The sequence below is a fragment of the Cygnus olor genome, chromosome 5, assembly GCF_009769625.2.
Source record: "Cygnus olor isolate bCygOlo1 chromosome 5, bCygOlo1.pri.v2, whole genome shotgun sequence".
Classification (NCBI taxonomy): domain Eukaryota; kingdom Metazoa; phylum Chordata; class Aves; order Anseriformes; family Anatidae; genus Cygnus; species Cygnus olor.
In genome coordinates, this window is record NC_049173.1 from 30,785,718 (window position 1) to 30,807,185 (window position 21,468).

Sequence of the window (21,468 nt, forward strand, 5' to 3'; positions counted from 1 at the left end):
CCATGGCGCTTCCCAGGGACACTTCCCCTGCCCCAGCACCCCCAGCGCCACACGCCCGGGGCGCGGCGAGGGGATCGTGTGCACCCTCAGCAAGCTGGCAGAGGACACCAAGGTGGGCAGGAGTGTTGATGTGCCTGAGGGCAGGAAGGCTCTGCAGAGGGACCTGGATAGGCTGGACCGATGGGCCTTGGCCAACTGTACGAGGTTCAACAAGGCCAATGCCGCGTCCTGCACTTGGGGCACAACAACCCCATGCAAGGCTGCAGGCTGGGGGCAGAGTGGCTGGAAAGCTGCCCGGCGGGAAGGGAGCTGGGGGGATTGGTGGGCAGGCGGCTGAACAGGAGCCAGCGGTGTGCTGACGTGGCCAAGAGGGCCAACAGCCTCCTGGCTAGTGTCAGAAATAGCGTGGCCAGCAGGGCGAGGGAAATGATTGTCCCCCTTGTACTCAGCCCTGTTGAGGCCACACCTTGAGTACTGCGTTCAACTCTAGGGCCCCCACTACAAGAAGGACACGGACCAGTCCAGAGGAGGCCATGAGGGTGATCAAAGGGCTGGAGCAGCTCTCCTCTGCAGACAGGCTGAGGGAGTTGGGGTTGTTCATCCTGGAGAAGAGAAGGCTCCGGGGAGACCTTCCAGTGGCTTTCCGCTACTTAAAGGGGACTACAGGAAAGCTGGGGAGGGACTCTTCATCAGAGACTCTGTATCATGGCCTCTCATCCCTGCAGGGAGGCAACCGCACCTCCCACTTGAGTGTTATCAGCAAACTTGCTGAGGATGCATTCCATTCCTGCATCCGGATCATGGATAAAAATGTTCCCCAGAGATGGTTAAGGGTGTGGAGGGGAAGACGTGTGAGGAGCAGCTGAAGTCCCTTGGTTTGTTCAACCCAGAGCAGAGCAGGCTGAGGGGAGGCCTCATGGCGGCCTGCAGCTCCCTCACGAGGGGAGCGGAGGGGCAGGCGCTGAGCTCTGCTCTCTGGGGACGGCGACAGGACCCAAGGGAATGGCATGGAGCTGGGACAGGGTAGTGTCAGGCTGGGTGTTAGGGAAAGGTTCTTTACCGGGAGGGTGGTTGGGCACTGGGACAGGCTCCCCAGGGACGTGGTCATAGCACCGAGCCTGCCGGAGTTCAAGAAGCCTTTGGACAACATTCTCAGACACATGGTCTGATTTTTGGGTGGTCCTTTGAGGACCCAGGAGTTGGACTCGATGATCCTTGTGGGTCCCTTCCAACTCGGCACATTCCATGATTCTGTGATTCTTCCTCCTGCCATGGCCACGTGGCCCTGCCTTGGAGTAGCCTGCCTCATCCTCTTCGTCCTCCTCCTCCTTCTCAGTAGGAGTTTCTGCCCTTACTAAACGAGGTGACTTTGGCATCCATTGTTTCGTCTTGTGGACAGAGGTGACTGAGAGCGGCATGGGTTGGTTCTCTGGCCCAGCCGCAGGGCCTGTCGCAGGGGCTGGCATGGCTGCATGTTGTAGTGATTTCTGTCTCTTTGGAATTGCCGGCGTGATGGCCCACCTTTCTCAAACATTTAACTAGGTTTTTAGGATTCTGCACCCGTTCAGGGCAGACGTTCCAAAGCATTGGAGGTGCTTATGGAAGAACTTCTTTACTGAAAGGGTTGTGAGGCATTGGAATGGGCTGCCCAGGGAAGTGGTTGAGTCACCATCCCTGGAGGCCTTTAAAAGACATTTAGATGTAGAGCTTAGTGATATGGTTTAGTGGAGGACTTGTTAGTATTAGGTCAGAGGTTGGACTGGGTGATCTTGGAGGTCTCTTCCAACCTAGATGATTCTGTGATTCTGTGATTCTGTGATGTATGTATATGTGTATGTATGCATATATATAGCCAGTGATATAGCACCTGTCAGGCTGAAGTTAACACAAATGAAGATATAAGAGCATGTCATAAAAAGATTGATTTTTTTTTACACTAGGCTTTCTGATATGCCTACGGGAGTATTGCCAAAGGAATTTTCCCAAAGGAAAACAACTGCCATTTCTCAAAAACTGAAGAAGAAGGAATATTAATTATGTTAATTAAACTGAAATACATTTTACATTTTCAAATATTTATATCTGAAGACAGTGGCAGAGAGGGCCGGGTCCTGCTGTGATGGTTTTACCCTGCTACGCAGCTGAGCTCCACCAAAACCGCTCTCTCACTCGGCCTCCTTGATGACAATAGGGGAGATAATATGATGGAAAGGGCTCAAGGGTTGAGTTAAAGACAGGGAGATTGCTCACCAGTTACGGCACGGGCAATACAGATCAGTGTAGAGAGATCAATATAATTTCTTTCCTATCATTAGCAGACTAGAAGAGTGAGGAACTAGAAGCGTGCTAAAAACACCTTCCCCCATCCACCCTCTTCTACGTCCCCCCCCGAGCGGCGCAGGGGAACAGGCAATGGGGGCTGCGGTCAGTCCCTGACGCTTTGTCTCCACCGCTCCTTCACGGTCACTCTCTGCCCCTGCTCCACGTGGGTCCCTCCCACGGGATGCCGTCCTTCCCGAACTGAGCCTGCGGGGGTTGCCCACAGGCAGCAGCTCTTCAAGAACTGCTCCCACATGGCTCCATACCACGGGGTCCATCCGTCAGGAGCAAACTGCTCCAGCACGGGTCCCCCGACGTGTGGCAGCTCCCCCCAGACCCTCTGCTCCTGCGTGGGCTCCTCTCCACGGGCTGCAGCTCCGGCCCGGGGCCTGCTCCTGCAGGGGCTCTCCATGGGCCACAGCCTCCTCCAGGCCACATCCACCTGCTCCACCGGGGGCTCCTCCACGCGCTGCAGCGTGGAGATCTGCTCCGTGTGGGACCCATGGGCTGCAGGGGGACAGCCTGCTCCACCAGGGGCCTCTCCACAGGCCGCAGGAGAACTGCTGCTGGATCGGGGAACGTCCTGGATCGGGGCCCCCAGCACAAGAAAGATGTGGACCTGTTGGAGCGAGTCCAGGGGAGGGCTGCAAAGGTGATCAGAGGGCTGGAGCAGCTCTCCTATGAAGAAAGGCTGAGAGAGCTGGGGCTGTTCAGCCTGGAGAAGAGAAGGCTCTGGGGAGACTTCCTTGCGGCCCTTCAATACTTAAAGGGGTCTTATAAAAAGGATGGAGAAGGACTCTTTACTCAGCTAGGCAATGCCAGGAACCAGTGGGAATGGCTTTATACTAAAAGAGGATAGATTTAGATTAGACATTAGAAGGAACTTCTTCCCTGTGCGGGTAGTGAGGCAAATGTAGTAAGCTAGTGGGTGGCATCTGTGCCTATGGCAGGGGGTGGGAGTTAGATGGTCACAGAATCACAGAATTGCAGGGAGTGATGCCAGAGCAGTGCCAGAGTGAGCGCCGCAGGGGCGGGTGGCTCCATGTGACGTCACACGCGAGGCAGCGTGATGTCACCGAGCAGGCAGTGTGACGTCACCGCTCGAGGCAGTGTGACTGCGCAGCCCTCCCCGTTTATGTCCAGGAGCCGGCAGAGCCCGGCCCAGCTTGGCTCGTGCCTGCACTCCTGCCCAGCGTGTCTGCGAGGCTTGGAGGGCTGAGCGAGGATTCGGTCGGGCCGTGCTGTGGGGCCGCCGGCAGCTGCTCTGGGTGCCCGTCCCCACAACATTCGCCTGTGTTTCCCTGGCCCTGTGCGCTCGCAGCAGCGCAGGTGAGCTGTGCGGGGACGCGTCCCCGTGGGGGGGCGTGGGGCAGGCGCTGGGGCTCAGGGAGCTGCCAGGGGCAAGGCCTCAGCCTGGCTCCATGCCAGCAGGGAGCACGGGATGGCACAGCCACGAGGCCCATGGGTTTCCTGCTGCTGGACCGGGCCATCGCTGCCGCCTGCACTGGGAGTGCCATTGACCGTGACCTCGCTCTCTCTTGCAGTTGGTGGCATCTTTGCAGCACCCTGTGGCCATGGACGGGTTGTCGGGCTGGGCCTGCTCACTCTGTCGTCATGACCAGCATGACGTGGCCTACCTGATGCCCTGCCTCCACCAGCTTTGCTTGGGTTGTGCGCTGCGGTGGGCCAAGGAGAAGCCGAGTTGCCCCCTGTACGGGGGCAGGCTCCAGTCCATCAAGTACTCGGTGCGGTCGGCTGATGACTACCTGGAGTGTCCCGTCCAAGAGCCCGCAGAGCAGCAGGAGGACGGCCGGCAGGACGAGCAGGGGGCTGCGGGGCCGCTGCTCAGGGCTCCTGAGCACAGCTTCCCGCCCCAGCTCTGGGCAGCCTTCTTCCGGGAGCAGCTGGCTGACGCCAGGCCCCTGCTGGCGTGGCTGCAAGAGGAGCTGCGGAGGATCTACGGCAGCCAGTGGTGGGACGTGGCTGTGGTGCAGGGAATCGTCCTCGCCTCCCTGTGCATCTTCGGGCTGGACCAGCAGGCCCTGGTGTGGCAGCTGCAGCCTTCCCTCCACAGCCACACGGTGCCCTTCGTGGCACGGCTTGTCACCGTCACTGCAGAGCTGTACAGAACCGAGGTGCGCCGGCAGCGAGACCGCTGGGATGCCCGTGCTGCCAGGGGGCAGGAGGGCAGCCCTGCGGCCACCCCTGCTGTGGGAGGAAGACCAACAGGAAGGGCTGGGAGAGGCAGCAGCAACAGGGCCGTCTTCCCTTGGAAGCAGCCCCAGCCCCTACACCCCTGGCCGGGGCAGGGACCACTCACTTGGGGGGCCCTGGCACCCCCCAAAGAGGAGGGCCAGCAGCAGCCCCCAGGACTCTTCCCAGCCCCACAAGAGACCGCCCCGACAGCAGCATTAGACGTGGCACCCTGCAGAAGCACCAGCCACAGCTGCAAGGAACAACGGGGAGGCTCTTGGTCCTTGGCCTAGGCTGCCACAAAATAAAGATATCTAAAAGGAGATGCGTGCCTTTCTTTCCTGGACGGCGTTTCATCTTCCTCCCCTTGTTGCTGACATCACCCCATAAGCCCCAGCTGCTACCTCTGCTCCCTCCAGAGCTATGGCACGGTGCCTGGAGCATCCTTGCTGTTGCTTGCGGCCCCACCAACACCACCCCAGCAGCTCTTCTCTTGGGGTCAGCTGGTGGCAGCTTTGGCTGTCCGTTTGGGTGGCATCCCTGCCTATGGCAGGGGGTTGGAGTTAGATGATCTTTTAGGTTAGACATTAGAAGGAACTTCTTCCTTGGAAGGGTAGGGAGGCACTGGAACAGGTCAAGAGTTGCCAGGAGAAGTTGTGGATACCCCATCCCTGGAGGTGTTCAAGGCCAGGCTGGAGGGGGCCTTGGCCAACCTGACGTAGTGGGTGGCATCCCTACCTATGGCAGGGGGTTGGAGTTCCAACCCAAGCTAGTCTTTGATTCTCCCCAGCACCCAGAGCAGAGCTCACACGCAAACAGGGCCTGGAGGCGAGGGAACCGCAGGACGGGAGCAGCAAAGGGGCCGGCTCTTACCCCATCTGCAAGGGCCCTGATGGCCCCGCTCTGCTTCATCGTGTCCCTGCAGCTGGCAGCCTGCGTGCCTGTGCTGCACATGGGCTCTTCTCTTGTGTTCATGGAGAGAGAGTGAGAGCGAGCACAAGAGAGCTCTCAGACCCCTCCTGTGTCTGCAGGAGCAGAGCACAACAGCGAAGGCAGATCCTGCGCGCCTCCTGCGTGCACAGGGAGGTCTTTGGGACTGCCGAGAACGGCCTGACAGGAGGCCGGGAAGGAGCCCCCTGCACAGGCTGGCAGCTTGTAGCATTCATGAGCTGCTGCCTTGAGGATGGTTGCTCTGCTGCTGCTGGAGCATTGCAGGCTTCTGCAGAGGAGTCAGTAAGAGAAAACAGGAGTCCCTGCCCCAGCGACCGCAGGTACAAGCTACATCAAATAGCTGCAGTTAATCTGTTTAAGCACTGAATTCACTCTGGGGAAGCACACTGCCTATCAGATCATATGCCCTGATACGGAAAGCAGCCTTCGAAAATGCTCTTCACAGCTCTGCTTTTCTCATTAGTGCACTGTGAGTAGCTTCTGAAAGCAAAACCTGTCCCAGCAAAATAGGCAACAGCATTCGCCTGTCCTTGTCCTTCCTGGACCAGACAGCAACCTGCTAAACCTCAGGATACGTGGTGGTTAAGAAGCTAGTAGTGAGCTGTTTCTTTATGGGTTTTGCTTCTTCCTTTTCTCAGATGATGGTTGTGATTGGTAATTTCCAGCACAGCTGCTTGAGTTGGCGCAGGTTGCTGTCGTTTAACCCAGCAGGCAGCTGAGTACCACAGAGCCCTTCACTGGCTCCCCTCCCCTGCCCAAGTGGGATGGGGAAGAGAACTCAGAAAAATAAATAAATAAATAAAACAGAGGGCATGAAAGGGCCGGTGGTGTGTGGAGCGGGGCTGGGCACCTCTCCTTAGGCAGAGGCCTGTGCCTGCTGCTAGGGTCAGGCTGCCTCCACCTCCTCCACCTCCTCCACCTCCTCCACCTCCTCCACCTCCTCCTCCTCCTCCTCCTCCTCCTCCTCCTCCTGCTCCTCCTCCTCCTGCTCCTCCTCCTGCTCCTCGTCCTCCTCCTCCCACTTTGGGGCTCCTTCTTTCTGCCCCCAGCGCAAGTAGCACGTGGACTGTCTGCTATCAATGCTGAAGCTCAGTCCCAAAGAAACCGTGCAGGTCCCTAGGGCTCATCTTCGGCTCCAAGCCCCGTTGGTAGCATCCCTGCTACTGCACAAAGCCACGATGCTATCGCCAGCAGCGCAGGTGGCCCAGCAGCTGCGTGCGGTCGATGCTGAAGCCTGGTCCCTAAGGAGGGGAAACCGTCCCCCTTGTGCCCTGTGCCACCGGCCGCTGCAAGGGGCTGGAGATGTACCTCCTGCACGTGTCAAGGCCAGCACAGGGAACAGATTCTCCCCAGTGACCCCCAGGCTTGTTCCAGGTGGGTCAAGCCACCCCCCGACAAAGTCTGGGCACTGAGGTGCTGAGGGAGGACCCCATTCTGGGGATAAGCCACCCCCCCGACAAAGTCTGGGCACTGAGGTGCTGAGGGAGGACCCCATTCTGGGGATAAGCCTGTCACCTTGGCGAACTGCTCTCCTTGGGCACAGGCCCAACCCCAGCTCAGGGGGACACGGGCGCCAGGCAGGCTGGCTCCCCTCGGGGACATTTGGGTGCTGAGCCCCAGTGGGGAGGCGGGGGGGTGCGTGACGCCAGAAGCAGAGCCGAGTCTCATATTTGGGCACGGAGCAGGTTATTGGAGGCTGGGCCCCGGCAGGCAGCAGATAACCCTCCTGATAGCGGCTCACAAGGTGCCTCCGCCGCCCCCATTGGCTCCTGCCAGCGGGGGCTGCCTATATATCCCCCTCCCCGCTGCGGGGCTGCGTCGGGCACTGGGGTCAGGATGGTGCCTGCCAGGGCACTGGGGCTGCTCCTCTGCGTGCAGCTCTGCGGGGGTGAGTGGTGGGGCTGGCCGTGGGGCAGGGGCTGGCCGTGGAGCAGTGGGCAAGCGGTGGGGCAGGGAGCAGCCGTGGGGCAGGCACCCCCCGGGCTCAGCAAGGTCCCTGGGGTTGCCCGCAGGCAGCGGGGAGCTGCGGCTGGTGGATGGCGGCGGGCGCTGCGCCGGCCGGGTGGAGGTGAAGCACGAGGGCGAGTGGGGCTCCGTCTGCAGCTACGACTTCGAATGGGACCACCGGGGCGCTGGTGTGGTGTGCCGTCAGCTGGGCTGCGGTGCGGTGGCCCGGACATCCCCGCACGCCCCGTTTGGGCAGGGCAAGGGACGCATCTGGCTGCACCCCTTCTTCTGCCGTGGGACAGAAGCCACCTTGGAGGAATGCCCGAACTTCGGCTGGGGCCAGCACTTATGTGGCCACGAGTGGGACGTGGGGGTGACCTGCACAGGTGAGGCGGGGTGGTGGTGACAGGGATGCCGTGCCAGGACCCCCAGGACTGGACTGAGTCTGGTCCCTGGTGCAGAGGCGCTGGAGCTGCGGCTGGCGGCTGGCAGGGGACCCTGTGAGGGGAGAGTGGAGGTGAAGCTGCGGGGACGCTGGGGCACGGTGGCGGACAATGCCTGGGACATGGAGGACGCCGAGGTGGTGTGCCAGCAGATGGGCTGCGGCTCGGCTCTTGGTGCCTACCACAGCTCCCTCTTTGGCCAAGCAGAAGGTTCTATCAGCTTGGGCTTTGTTGACTGCCATGGGGCTGAAAAGGCCCTCTGGGACTGCAAGATTCAAGGCTGGGGACCCTACAATGCCCCTCATGGCTTTGACACTGCTGTGGTCTGCCAAGGTGAGAGCTGGGTACATGCGGTGCTGCAGGGAGCCCCATCGTCCGCATCCCCCTCAGGAGCCCTCCTCTCCCAGCAGGGTTCTCCCGTCTGGCTGGAGGGGACGGCGCCTGCTCGGGGCGGCTGGAGGTGCGGCAGGGCCGGGCCTGGGCCACCGTCTGCCACAGCCACGTGGACCTCAAGGCCGCCCAGGTGGTCTGCAGGGAGCTGGGCTGCGGCACGGCAGTGGCCGTCCCCGGTTCCGGCCATTTTGGGGCAGCAACGGGGCCGCTCTGGGACGGCGCCTTTGAGTGCAACGGCAGCGAGCCACTCCTCGCCAACTGCGCCCGGAGGCCAACCCACGGCCAGTCCTGTACTGGCCCCGCTTCTATCGTCTGCTCACGTAAGTGCTGGGGCTGGGGGGCTGGGGTGGACCCTTGCAGAGTGGGGTGCCCAGTGGGTCCCTGCTGTGCTGTCCCCCCAGCGCCCTCTCTCCGCCACAGCCTACACCGGTTTCCGTTTGGCGGATGGCGGCTCGAGCTGCGCCGGGCGTGTGGAGGTGGAGGCGCAGGGGACATGGGGACCCCTGTGTGCCACCGCTTGGGACCTGCCCGACGCCCATGTCCTGTGCCGCCACCTGGGCTGCGGCCCTGCCGCCTCCCTGCCCCCAGGAGGCCATTTCGGGACGGGCACGGCGACGGGGCCGCTGCGGCGCGATGCCCTGAGCTGCAGCGGGAGCGAGCGGCACCCGGGCGAGTGCCACGTGGCGGTGCTGGGGGAGCCCGCCTGCCCCCCTGGCCATGCCGCCGCCATCAACTGCTCAGGTGGGTGCAGGGGATGCGGGGACCCGTGGCAGGCGGGGAGTAGTGCCCGTCCCCACGGCATGGCCGGGCTCTTGCAGGCGCCGCTGAGCCCCTGCGGCTGCTGGACGGGGAGAGCCGGTGCGACGGGCGGCTGGAGGTGGCCACAAGCCCTGGGGACTGGGCCCGTGTGACTGCGGGGCCGTGGGACGACCGAGCTGCCTCCGTGGCTTGCCGGCAGCTGGGCTGCGGTGTGCCAGAGAAGGTCTACGCTGTGCCGGCCGCCAGCTTGGGCCCTGTGGAGCTGCAGGAGCTGCGGTGTGCTGGCACCGAGGAGCGCCTGGCGCAGTGCAACGCCTCGGGGCCTGCCGCAGCGCCCAGCCACAGCCCCACAGAGGCGGCCGTTGCCTGCTCAGGTGAGTGCGCCGGGAAGGGCCGCGGGTGCCCAGCGGGTGCCCCCAGCCCCATCCTGGCCCTCCCGTGCAGGCAGCCGGCGGCTGAGGCTGGCGGGCGGCCCCGGGCGCTGCGCCGGCAGGGTGGAGGTGTACACCGAGGGCGCCTGGGGCACCGTCTGCCAGGACGCCTGGGACCTGCCAGATGCCGACGTCGTGTGCCGCCAGCTGGGGTGCGGACGGGCCCTGGAGGCGCCCGGCTCTGAGCGCTTCGGGCCCGGCGTGGGGACGCTGTGGCCGGGTGCCGGGGGCTGCTCGGGGACGGAGGCGGCTGTCTGGGACTGCCCAGCCCCAGCACGGCGTGGCTGCCGCCGGGGCGGTGGTGCCGGTGCCGTGTGCTCAGGTGAGCACTGTGATCCCTGAGCTGGGGAGCAGTCCCCACTGCCCGTGGGGTGCGCGCTGCCCCGCGAGGTGCCGTGACCCCGCTGTCCCCTGTTGTTGCAGGGCTGCTGCGTCTGGCGGGGGGCAGCAGCAGCTGCAGCGGGCACCTGGAGGTGCTGCGCGAGGGGACGTGGGGCCGCGTGTGCGCCAACGACACCAGCCCCGCCACAGCTGCCGTTGTCTGCCGCCAGCTGGGCTGTGGCACCGGGGGGAGGCTGGAGGCCGTCCCCGCACAGGGCTCTGTCCCCGCCTGGCTGGGCTGGGTGCAATGCCAGGAGGGGGCCCCCTCGCTCTGGCGCTGCCCCTCGGCGCCCTGGCACCTGCAGTCCTGCGGCCCTGCCGGGGTCACCCACATTGCCTGTGACGAGGACACCGAGGGCACGAGCGGGGCCACCACAACTGCAGGTAGCAGCTGCCGGCACGGGGATGCTTGCACAGGTGGCTCTGCCCATGCCCACTGCCCCCTGCCCCTGCTGCCGTGCGGATCCCGGCCTCACACTGCCCCTCGCCATCCCTGCAGGTGTCACCAGCAGCGTTGCCCCACTGACAGCAGTGTCGGGGAGCGTGCCGGTGCCCACGGTCCTGTGCGTGCTCCTGGGGACGTTGCTGGGCCTGGCCCTGGCAGCCCTGGCTGTGCAGGCACACCGCGCACGGGTGCGACGCCAAGGTGGGCGCCACTTTGGGAGTCTCCATGGGGCTGTGGGGAACAGTGGATTATGTCGTTGTAACGTGTACTTCCTTACAGACCCCGTCAAAGCCACGGACGCCGGCTCTGAGGCCGTGTATGAGGAGCTGGATTACAGCCTGATGCCCGAGTACCAGGAGGTGCCCAGCCGCACAGGTGGGAGCACGGTTTTCCCCGGGGTCTGGGGCTTTCCCCATCTGTGGCTTTGCACACAGTACCCCCTTCTCCACCGCAGGCTCCCTATCCAAGGGCTCAGGCACGAAGCTGGATGATGATAACTGGGATGGTTACAAGGAGAAGAGCAACCCCAGCGCAACCCTAGGTAGGGGAAGGGGAACTCAGCAGGGACTGGAAGGCACAGGGGACCCAAGGAGAAGGGTCATGGCTGAGCAGTGGTGCTGGGGAGCTGAGGGGACGTGGCCCTTGCGGCTGCATCCTCAGCCCCGGCCCCTCCCTGCCTGGCGCAGCCCCCCCAGCCCAGCCTGGGCACGGCCCCCTGGATGGCTACGACGATGCTGCGGCCGTGCCGGAGAAGCTCCCGGCTCCCCACGGCGCGGACGCTCCGGCGCAGCCCCACAGGGACATGGGCTATGACGACGTTGATGTCAGCACCCTGAGGACAGTGCCGTGAGGAGACCCTGGGAACACAGCTGCAAGAGGGGGCTCTGGCCCCAGGGAGGGGTGGCCATGCCCCTGGGGGGGCACCCGTCCCTGCCCAGCCCTCAGCACGCTGCAGAAACGGCTCCATCGGCCCGCCCGCACCCGTTGCCCAAGGTCACGCCAGGGTCCTTGTGAAGTTTTTCAGCATGGCCTTTCCCTGCACAGAGCTCTTTCCGATTAAAGCCCCCAAGTGCTTGGAACCTCGCTCCCAGCACCGGCGCCTCTCTCTCTCCTGGGTCCATCGTCTGTCCCTCAGGGCCATGGGGCAGAGCTGGGCCCGCAGGCACATCCCCATGGCTCTGGCCACGCAGGAAGGATGGGGAAGAGTCCAGGGCCTGGCCCCGGGGCCTTCCTTTGGCCCCAGAGCTGCATGCTCTCCCCGACAGTAGAACAGGCTGAGGGAAGGCCACGGCGCTTCCCAGGGACACTTCCCCTGCCCCAGCACCCCCAGCGCCACACGCCCGGGGCACGGCGAGGAGATCGCGTGCACCCTCAGCAAGCCGGCAGAGGACACCAAGGTGGGCAGGAGTGTTGATGTGCCTGAGGGCAGGAAGGCTCTGCAGAGGGACCTGGATAGGCTGGACCGATGGGCCTTGGCCAACTGTACGAGGTTCAACAAGGCCAATGCCGCGTCCTGCACTTGGGGCACAACAACCCCATGCAAGGCTGCAGGCTGGGGGCAGAGTGGCTGGAAAGCTGCCCGGCGGGAAGGGAGCTGGGGGGATTGGTGGGCAGGTGGCTGAACAGGAGCCAGCGGTGTGCTGACGTGGCCAAGAGGGCCAACAGCCTCCTGGCTAGTATCAGAAATAGCGTGGCCAGCAGGGCAAGGGAAATGATTGTTCCCCTGTACTCAGTCCTGTTGAGGCCACACCTTGAGTACTGCATTCAACTCTAGGGCCCCCACTACAAGAAGGACACGGACCAGTCCAGAGGAGGCCATGAGGGTGATCAAAGGGCTGGAGCAGCTCTCCTCTGCAGACAGGCTGAGGGAGTTGGGGTTGTTCATCCTGGAGAAGAGAAGGCTCCGGGGAGACCTTCCAGTGGCTTTCCACTACTTAAAGGGGACTACAGGAAAGCTGGGGAGGGACTCTTCATCAGAGACTCTGTATCATGGCCTCTCATCCCTGCAGGGAGGCAACCGCACCTCCCACTTGAGTGTTATCAGCAAACTTGCTGAGGATGCATTCCATTTCTGCATCCGGATCATGGATAAAAATGTTCCCCAGAGATGGTTAAGGGTGTGGAGGGGAAGACGTGTGAGGAGCAGCTGAAGTCCCTTGGTTTGTTCAGCGCAGAGCAGAGCAGGCTGAGGGGAGGCCTCATGGCGGCCTGCAGCTCCCTCACGAGGGGAGTGGAGGGGCAGGCACTGAGCTCTGCTCTCTGGGGACGGCGACAGGACCCGAGGGAACGGCATGGAGCTGGGACAGGGGAGGGTCAGGCTGGGTGTTAGGGAAAGGTTCTTTACCGGGAGGGTGGTTGGGCACTGGGACAGGCTCCCCAGGGACGTGGTCACAGCACCGAGCCTGCCGGAGTTCAAGAAGCCTTTGGACAACATTCTCAGACACATGGTCTGATTTTTGGGTGGTCCTTTGAGGACCCAGGAGTTGGACTCGATGATCCTTGTGGGTCCCTTCCAACTCGGCACATTCCATGATTCTGTGATTCTTCCTCCTGCCATGGCCACGTGGCCCTGCCTTGGAGTAGCCTGCCTCATCCTCTTCGTCCTCCTCCTCCTTCTCAGTAGGAGTTTCTGCCCTTACTAAACGAGGTGACTTTGGCATCCATTGTTTCGTCTTGTGGACAGAGGTGACTGAGAGCGGCATGGGTTGGTTCTCTGGCCCAGCCGCAGGGCCTGTCGCAGGGGCTGGCATGGCTGCATGTTGTAGTGATTTCTGTCTCTTTGGAATTGCCGGCGTGATGGCCCACCTTTCTCAAACATTTAACTAGGTTTTTAGGATTCTGCACCCGTTCAGGGCAGACGTTCCAAAGCATTGGAGGTGCTTATGGAAGAACTTCTTTACTGAAAGGGTTGTGAGGCATTGGAATGGGCTGCCCAGGGAAGTGGTTGAGTCACCATCCCTGGAGGCCTTTAAAAGACATTTAGATGTAGAGCTTAGTGATATGGTTTAGTGGAGGACTTGTTAGTATTAGGTCAGAGGTTGGACTGGGTGATCTTGGAGGTCTCTTCCAACCTAGATGATTCTGTGATTCTGTGATTCTGTGATGTATGTATATGTGTATGTATGCATATATATAGCCAGTGATATAGCACCTGTCAGGCTGAAGTTAACACAAATGAAGATATAAGAGCATGTCATAAAAAGATTGATTTTTTTTTACACTAGGCTTTCTGATATGCCTACGGGAGTATTGCCAAAGGAATTTTCCCAAAGGAAAACAACTGCCATTTCTCAAAAACTGAAGAAGAAGGAATATTAATTATGTTAATTAAACTGAAATACATTTTACATTTTCAAATATTTATATCTGAAGACAGTGGCAGAGAGGGCCGGGTCCTGCTGTGATGGTTTTACCCTGCTACGCAGCTGAGCTCCACCAAAACCGCTCTCTCACTCGGCCTCCTTGATGACAATAGGGGAGATAATATGATGGAAAGGGCTCAAGGGTTGAGTTAAAGACAGGGAGATTGCTCACCAGTTACGGCACGGGCAATACAGATCAGTGTAGAGAGATCAATATAATTTCTTTCCTATCATTAGCAGACTAGAAGAGTGAGGAACTAAAAGCGTGCTAAAAACACCTTCCCCCATCCACCCTCTTCTAAGTCCCCCCCCGAGCGGCGCAGGGGAACAGGCAATGGGGGCTGCGGTCAGTCCCTGACGCTTTGTCTCCACCGCTCCTTCACGGTCACTCTCTGCCCCTGCTCCACGTGGGGTCCCTCCCACGGGATGCCATCCTTCCCGAACTGAGCCTGCGGGGGCTGCCCACAGGCAGCAGCTCTTCAAGAACTGCTCCCACATGGCTCCGTACCACGGGGTCCATCCATCAGGAGCAAACTGCTCCAGCTCGGGTCCCCCCACGTGTGGCAGCTCCCCCCAGACCCTCTGCTCCTGCGTGGGCTCCTCTCCATGGGCTGCAGCTCCGGCCCGGGGCCTGCTCCTGCAGGGGCTCTCCATGGGCCACAGCCTCCTCCAGGCCACATCCACCTGCTCCACCGGGGGCTCCTCCACGCGCTGCAGCGTGGAGATCTGCTCCGTGTGGGACCCATGGGCTGCAGGGGGACAGCCTGCTCCACCAGGGGCCTCTCCACAGGCCGCAGGAGAACTGCTGCTGGATCGGGGAACGTCCTGGATCGGGGCCCCCAGCACAAGAAAGATGTGGACCTGTTGGAGCGAGTCCAGGGGAGGGCTGCAAAGGTGATCAGAGGGCTGGAGCAGCTCTCCTATGAAGAAAGGCTGAGAGAGCTGGGGCTGTTCAGCCTGGAGAAGAGAAGGCTCTGGGGAGACTTCCTTGCGGCCCTTCAATACTTAAAGGAGTCTTATAAAAAGGATGGAGAAGGACTCTTTACTCAGCTAGGCAATGCCAGGAACCAGTGGGAATGGCTTTATACTAAAAGAGGATAGATTTAGATTAGACATTAGAAGGAACTTCTTCCCTGTGCGGGTAGTGAGGCAAATGTAGTAAGCTAGTGGGTGGCATCTGTGCCTATGGCAGGGGGTGGGAGTTAGATGGTCACAGAATCACAGAATTGCAGGGAGTGATGCCAGAGCAGTGCCAGAGTGAGCGCCGCAGGGGCGGGTGGCTCCATGTGACGTCACACGCGAGGCAGCGTGATGTCACCGAGCAGGCAGTGTGACGTCACCGCTCGAGGCAGTGTGACTGCGCAGCCCTCCCCGTTTATGTCCAGGAGCCGGCAGAGCCCGGCCCAGCTTGGCTCGTGCCTGCACTCCTGCCCAGCGTGTCTGCGAGGCTTGGAGGGCTGAGCGAGGATTCGGTCGGGCCGTGCTGTGGGGCCGCCGGCAGCTGCTCTGGGTGCCTGTCCCCACAACATTCGCCTGTGTTTCCCTGGCCCTGTGCGCTCGCAGCAGCGCAGGTGAGCTGTGCGGGGACGCGTCCCCGTGGGGGGGCGTGGGGCAGGCGCTGGGGCTCAGGGAGCTGCCAGGGGCAAGGCCTCAGCCTGGCTCCATGCCAGCAGGGAGCACGGGATGGCACAGCCACGAGGCCCATGGGTTTCCTGCTGCTGGACCGGGCCATCGCTGCCGCCTGCACTGGGAGTGCCATTGACCGTGACCTCGCTCTCTCTTGCAGTTGGTGGCATCTTTGCAGCACCCTGTGGCCATGGACGGGTTGTCGGGCTGGGCCTGCTCACTCTGTCGTCATGACCAGCATGACGTGGCCTACCTGATGCCCTGCCTCCACCAGCTTTGCTTGGGCTGTGCGCTGCGGTGGGCCAAGGAGAAGCCGAGTGGCCCCCTGTACGGGGGCAGGCTCCAGTCCATCAAGTACTCGGTGCGGTCGGCTGACGACTACCTGGAGTGTCCCGTCCAAGAGCCCGCAGAGCAGCAGGAGGACGGCCGGCAGGACGAACAGGGGGCTGCGGGGCCGCTGCTCAGGGCTCCTGAGCGCAGCTTCCCGCCCCAGCTCTGGGCAGCCTTCTTCCGGGAGCAGCTGGCTGACGCCAGGCCCCTGCTGGCGTGGCTGCAAGAGGAGCTGCGGAGGATCTACGGCAGCCAGTGGTGGGACGTGGCTGTGGTGCAGGGAATCGTCCTCGCCTCCCTGTGCATCTTCGGGCTGGACCAGCAGGCCCTGGTGCGGCAGCTGCAGCCTTCCCTCCACAGCCACACGGTGCCCTTCGTGGCACGGCTTGTCACCGTCACTGCAGAGCTGTACAGAACCGAGGTGCGCCGGCAGCGAGACCGCCGGGATGCCCGTGCTGCCAGGGGGCAGGAGGGCAGCCCTGCGGCCACCCCTGCTGTGGGAGGAAGACCAACAGGAAGGGCTGGGAGAGGCAGCAGCAACAGGGCCGTCTTCCCTTGGAAGCAGCCCCAGCCCCTACACCCCTGGCCGGGGCAGGGACCACTCACTTGGGGGGGCCCTGGCACCCCCCAAAGAGGAGGGCCAGCAGCAGCCCCCAGGACTCTCCCCAGCCCCACAAGAGACCGCCCCGACGGCAGCACTAGACGGGCACCCTGCAGAAGCACCAGCCACAGCTGCAAGGAACAACGGGGAGGCTCTCGGTCCTTGGCCTAGGCTGCCACAAAATAAAGATATCTAAAAGGAGATGCGTGCCTTTCTTTCCTGGACGGCGTTTCATCTTCCTCCCCTTGTTGCTGACATCACCCCATAAGCCCCAGCTGCCACCTCTGCTACCTCCAGAGATATGGCACGGTGCCTGGAGCATCCTTGCTGCTGCTTGTGGCCCCACCAACACCACCCCAGCAGCCTTTCCCTTGGGGCCAGCTGGTGGCAGCTTTGGCTGTCCATTTGGGTGGCATTCCTGCCTATGGCAGGGGGTTGGAGCTAGATGATCTTTAACATCACCTCCAACCCAAGCCACTCTTTGATTCACTCCAGCACCCAGAGCAGAGCTCACACACAGTCGGGGCCCAGAGGCGAGGGCACTGTGGGCTGGGAGCAGCAAAGGGGCTGGCTCATACCCTGTCTGCAAGGGCCCTGATGGCCCCACTCTGCTTCATCGTGTCCCTGCAGCTGGCTGCCTGTGTGCCTGTGCAGCACGTGAGCACTTCTCTTGTGTTCATGGAGAGAGAGTGAGAGCGAGCACAAGAGAGCTCTCAGACCCCTCCTGTGTCTGCAGGAGCAGAGCACAACAGCGAAGGCAGATCCTGCGCGCCTCCTGCGTGCACAGGGAGGTCTTTGGGACTGCCGAGAACGGCCCGACAGGAGGCCGGGAAGGAGCCCCCTGCACGAGCTGGCAGTTTGTAGCATTCATGAGCTGCTGCCTTGAGGATGGTTGCTCTGCTGCTGCTGGAGCATTGCAGGCTTCTGCAGAGGAGTCAGTAAGAGAAAACAGGAGTCCCTGCCCCAGCGACCGCAGGTACAAGCTACATCAAATAGCTGCAGTTAATCTCTTTAGGCACTGAATTCACTCTGGGGAAGCACACTGCCTATCAGATCATATGCCCTGATACGGAAAGCAGCCTTCGAAAATGCTCTTCACAGCTCTGCTTTTCTCATTAGTGCACTGCGAGTAGTTTCTGAAAGCAAAACCTGTCCCAGCAAAATAGGCAACAGCATTCGCCTGTCCTTGTCCTTCCTGGACCAGACAGCAACCTGCTAAACCTCAGGATACGTGGTGGTTAAGAAGCTAGTAGTGAGCTGTTTCTTTATGGGTTTTGCTTCTTCCTTTCCTCAGATGATGGTTGTGATTGGTAATTTCCAGCACAGCTGCTTGAGTTGGCGCAGGTTGCTGTCGTTTAACCCAGCAGGCAGCTGAGTACCACAGAGCCCTTCACTGGCTCCCCTCCCCTGCCCAAGTGGGATGGGGAAGAGAATTGAGGAAAAAAAAAAAACAAAAACTTTAAACTCATGGGTTACTGTCATGAGACAGTTAAATAGAACAGAAAGGGAAGGGAAAATATTAATGATGATAACGAGAAATATATATATAGACTTGAAACAAGTGGTGCACAGTGCAATTGCTCACCATGCTCTGACCGATGCCCAGCCCGTTCCCAGGCAGCAGTCCCCCTCGGCCTACCCTCTCCATTTTTATTGTTCAGCATGATGCCATACAGGATGCAGTGTCCCTTTGGCCAGTTTGGCTCACCCGATGTGTTTGGGAGAAGAGCCGGACCCCCACCTCCCTACAACGTCCTTTAAGGTATTTCAAGAGCATGATAAGGTCACCCCTGAGACTCCTTTTATCCAGGCTAAATTATCCCACTCAGCCGCTTCTCATAAAACTTGTTCTCTAGACACTTCAACAGCTTCGCCGCCCTTCTTTGGACACACTCCAGCACCTGCCTGTCCTTCTTGTAGTGAGGGGCACAAAACTGAACACAGTTTTTGAGTTCCAGCCCCTCCAGTGCCGAATAGAGAGGGACAATCATTTCGCTCTCTACTGATCACCTGGGTGTCGTGCAAGTGATTGTACTCAAGATAATCTGCTCCATGATCTTCCCCAACACTAGGGTCAGACTGACGGGCCTGTAGTTCCCTGGATCCACCTTCCGGCCTTTCTTGGTGGTGTGTGTCACATTTGCTAGCCGCCAGTCAACTGTGACCTCCCCTGATAGCCAGGACTGCTGATAAAAGATGGGAAACGGCTTGTTGAGCACTTCTGCCAGCTCTCTCAGTATGCTTGGGTGGATCCTATCTGGTCCCATAGACTCAGATTGTGCATTTCCCAGTGGTACAGGAGGTCGCTAACCATTTCCTCGTGGATTATGGGGGCTTCATTCTGCTCCCTGTCCCTATCTTCCAGTTCAGGGGGTTGGGTACACGGAAAACCACGGGTCTTGCTGCTAAAGACTAAGGCAAAGAAGGCAGTAAGTACCTCAGCCTTTTCCTCATCTCTGGTCAGTGTGTTTTTCCCCCACATCCAATAAAGGCCGGAGATTCTCCTTCATCCTCCTTTTGTTGCTAGAGTATTTAGAGAAGCATTTTCTATTGTCCTTGGGGGCCGAAGCCAGACTCAGTTCCAGCTGGCCTTTGGCCCTTCTCCTTTTCTCCCTGCATAGGTTCACACCATCTTTGGACGATGCGCCTGAGTGGCCTGCCTCTTCTTCCAAAAGTCATAAGCTCTCTCTTTTTTCTTTCTCTCTTTTTTTTTTTTTTTTTTTCCCTGGGCTCAAGCCCCAGCTCTCTGTTCAGTCGGGCCCATCCTGTTCCCTGGGGGCTCATCTTTCGGCACATGGGGTCAACCTGCTCCTGCACCTTTAGGATTCCCTTCTCAAAGAGTGTCCAGCCTTCCTGGACTCCTTTCCCTTCAGGACTGCCTCCCAAGGGACTCTGCCAACCAGTCTCCGGAGCAGGCCGAAGTCTGCCCTCCTGAAGTCCAAGGTGGCAGTTCTGCTAACCCCCCTCCTTACTTGCCCCAGAATCAAAAATTCTGAATTCCTGATCACTAGGGCCAAGATAGCCTCCAGCCTTCACATCTCCCACAAGCCCTCCGCTGTTGACAAGGAAGAGGCCCAGCAGGGCGCCTTCCCTACTTGGCTCCCTCTGCAGCTGCATCAGGAAGTTCTCTTCCATGCACTCCAGGAACCTCCCTGACTGCTTCCCGCCCGCTGTCTTATATTTCCAGCAGATGCCTGCTAAGTCCAAGTCCCCCCAGAGATCAAGGTCTAGCTCTCGGGAGTCTTCTCCCACCTGCTGAGAGAATATTTCACCGTCCCCTTCGTCCTGGTTGGGCAGTGTGTAACAGCTGGGGGCTCCAGCAGCGGCCTCCCAGAACCGAGCAGAGGGAAGGAGCACCTCTGTGGAGCTGCTGGCACCCCTGTGCCTGAGGCAGCCAAGAATGCCGGTAGCAGCAAGGGCACGCAGCTGCCCTGTGCCCCGCTCAGTGTCCACCAGGAGCCCTGGTCCCTTCCTGCCAAGCTGCTTTCCAGCTGGGTGCCCGCAGCAGGTCCTGGTGCTGGGGCTGCTCTTCCCCAGGGGCAGGGCTCCTGCTGAGGGTGCGCTCTCGCTGTCGTCCAGGCCCTGTGGGAAGATGCCCAAGAGGAGCGCAGCCCGTGCTGGGCCCCGGGCTCCTCCACTCGGCCAGAGCCGAGCCTCCCCATCACAGCAGTTGGTGGGCTACCCCTCTGCAGGCCCAGCTGCAGGAAGGTCGCGGGCAGAGCTCTGCGGCCGCCTGCGGTGTGCGGGGGAAGGGAGCAGCAGGAGCAAGGGCGGGCAGGCAGAAGAGGGCACGAAAGGGCCAGTGGTGTGTGGAGCGGGGCCGGGCAGCGCTGCTCGGGCCGAGGCCTGCACCTGCTCGCCGCAGCCTGTCCTATCTTCCTGCCCTGCCTGCCCACGGCTGGAGCTTCCCGGGGCAGAAAGCGAGAGAGGGAAGAGCTGGGGGGGAGAGCAGCACTGCTCTGGCACCCCGAGGACGTCCCCTGGGCCTGGTCCCCAGGCTGGGGTGGCCGCTTCCCACTCTGCTCCTGGGGCTGACCTCCCCTCCAGGGGGTTTGGGGCTGGGCGCCCAGCTTGCCGGCATGGCAAGGTCCTGTGGGCTGAAGCCCAGCCCGGGGCCTTCTGAGCAGCCCGGAGCCACAGCCCCTTGGCAGAGCCCGGCCCTGCAGCCGTGGACCCAGGAGGCCCCAGTCCCCAGCGAGCCGTGCCGCCACGCGCTCCTCCTGCAGCGGGGCTGCGCCAGAAGGGCAATGCCCTGTGTCCCGGCCCTGCGTACTGGCAGGCTTCGCTTTTGAGAGGCGCCTGCGCATCCGGCACACACTTCCTCCTGCCCCAGCACCGGGCTGCACACAGAGACAGGAGCAGGGAGGCCTGCTCCTGGCCCCTTCTAAAGCTGGGGGCTTCTGTGCTGGCCCCACAGCAGCTGGACCCCCCCACACCAAGCTGCGCTCTGTGGCTGTCCCTGTGCCTGCTGCTAGGGTCAGGCTGCCTCCTCCTCCTCCTCCTCCTCCTCCTCCTCCTCCTCCTCCTCCTCCTACTTTGGGGCTCCTTCTTTCTGACCCCAGTGAAAGTAGCACATGGACTGTTTGCTATCAATGCTGAAGCTCAGTCCCCAAGAAGCCGTGCAGGTCCCTAGGGCTCATCTTTGGCTCCAAGCCCCGTTGGTAGCATCCCTGCTGCTGCACAAAGCCACGATGCTATCGCCAGCAGCGCAGGTGGCCCAGCAGCTGCGTGCAGTCGGTGCTGAAGCTGGGTCCCTAAGGAGGGGAAACCGTGCCCCTTGTGCCCTGTGCCACCGGCCGCTGCAAGGGGCTGGAGATGTACCTCCTGCACGTGTCAAGGCCAGCACAGGGAACAGATTCTCCCCAGTGACCCCCAGGCTTGTTCCAGGTGGGTCAAGCCACCCCCCCGACAAAGTCTGGGCACTGAGGTGCTGAGGGAGGACCCCATTGTGGGGATAAGCCTGTCACCTTGGCGAACTGCTCTCCTCGGGCACAGCCCCAACCCCAGCTCAGGGGGACACGGGCGCCAGGCAGGCTGGCTCCCCTCGGGGACATTTGGGTGCTGAGCCCCAGTGGGGAGGCGGGGGGGTGCGTGACGCCAGAAGCGGAGCCGAGTCTCATATTTGGGCACAGAGCAGGTTATTGGAGGCTGGGCCCCGGCAGGCAGCAGATAACCCTCCTGATAGCGGCTCACAAGGTGCCTCCGCCGCCCCCATTGGCTCCTGCCAGCGGGGGCTGCCTATATATCCCCCTCCCTGCTGCGGGGCTGCGTCGGGCACTGGGGTCAG

The 21,468-nt window shown here is 61.2% G+C and overlaps 1 protein-coding gene across 1 annotated transcript; it reads left to right on the plus strand.

The window, feature by feature from the left end:
• The first annotated feature begins 7,126 nt into the window (after positions 1 to 7,126).
• LOC121070609 (scavenger receptor cysteine-rich type 1 protein M130-like) lies at positions 7,127 to 10,524 on the plus strand. Its single transcript, XM_040557992.1, has 8 exons — positions 7,127 to 7,351; positions 7,476 to 7,796; positions 7,872 to 8,186; positions 8,264 to 8,566; positions 8,667 to 8,987; positions 9,065 to 9,379; positions 9,450 to 9,758; positions 9,860 to 10,524. The coding sequence occupies exons 1-8, from the start codon at positions 7,300 to 7,302 to the stop codon at positions 10,522 to 10,524; spliced, it is 2,601 nt and encodes an 866-aa protein (XP_040413926.1). The 5' UTR covers positions 7,127 to 7,299.
• Positions 10,525 to 21,468: the final 10,944 nt, after the last annotated feature.

Coding starts and splice junctions, on each gene's coding strand:
- LOC121070609 (XM_040557992.1), top strand. CDS start 7,300: ATGGTGCCTGCCAGGGCACTGGGGCTGCTCCTCTGCGTGCAGCTCTGC. Junction 8,567..8,666: donor CGCTTCTATCGTCTGCTCAC/GTAAGTGCTGGG, acceptor TCTCCGCCACAG/CCTACACCGGTTTCCGTTTG. Junction 9,759..9,859: donor TGCCGGTGCCGTGTGCTCAG/GTGAGCACTGTG, acceptor CTGTTGTTGCAG/GGCTGCTGCGTCTGGCGGGG.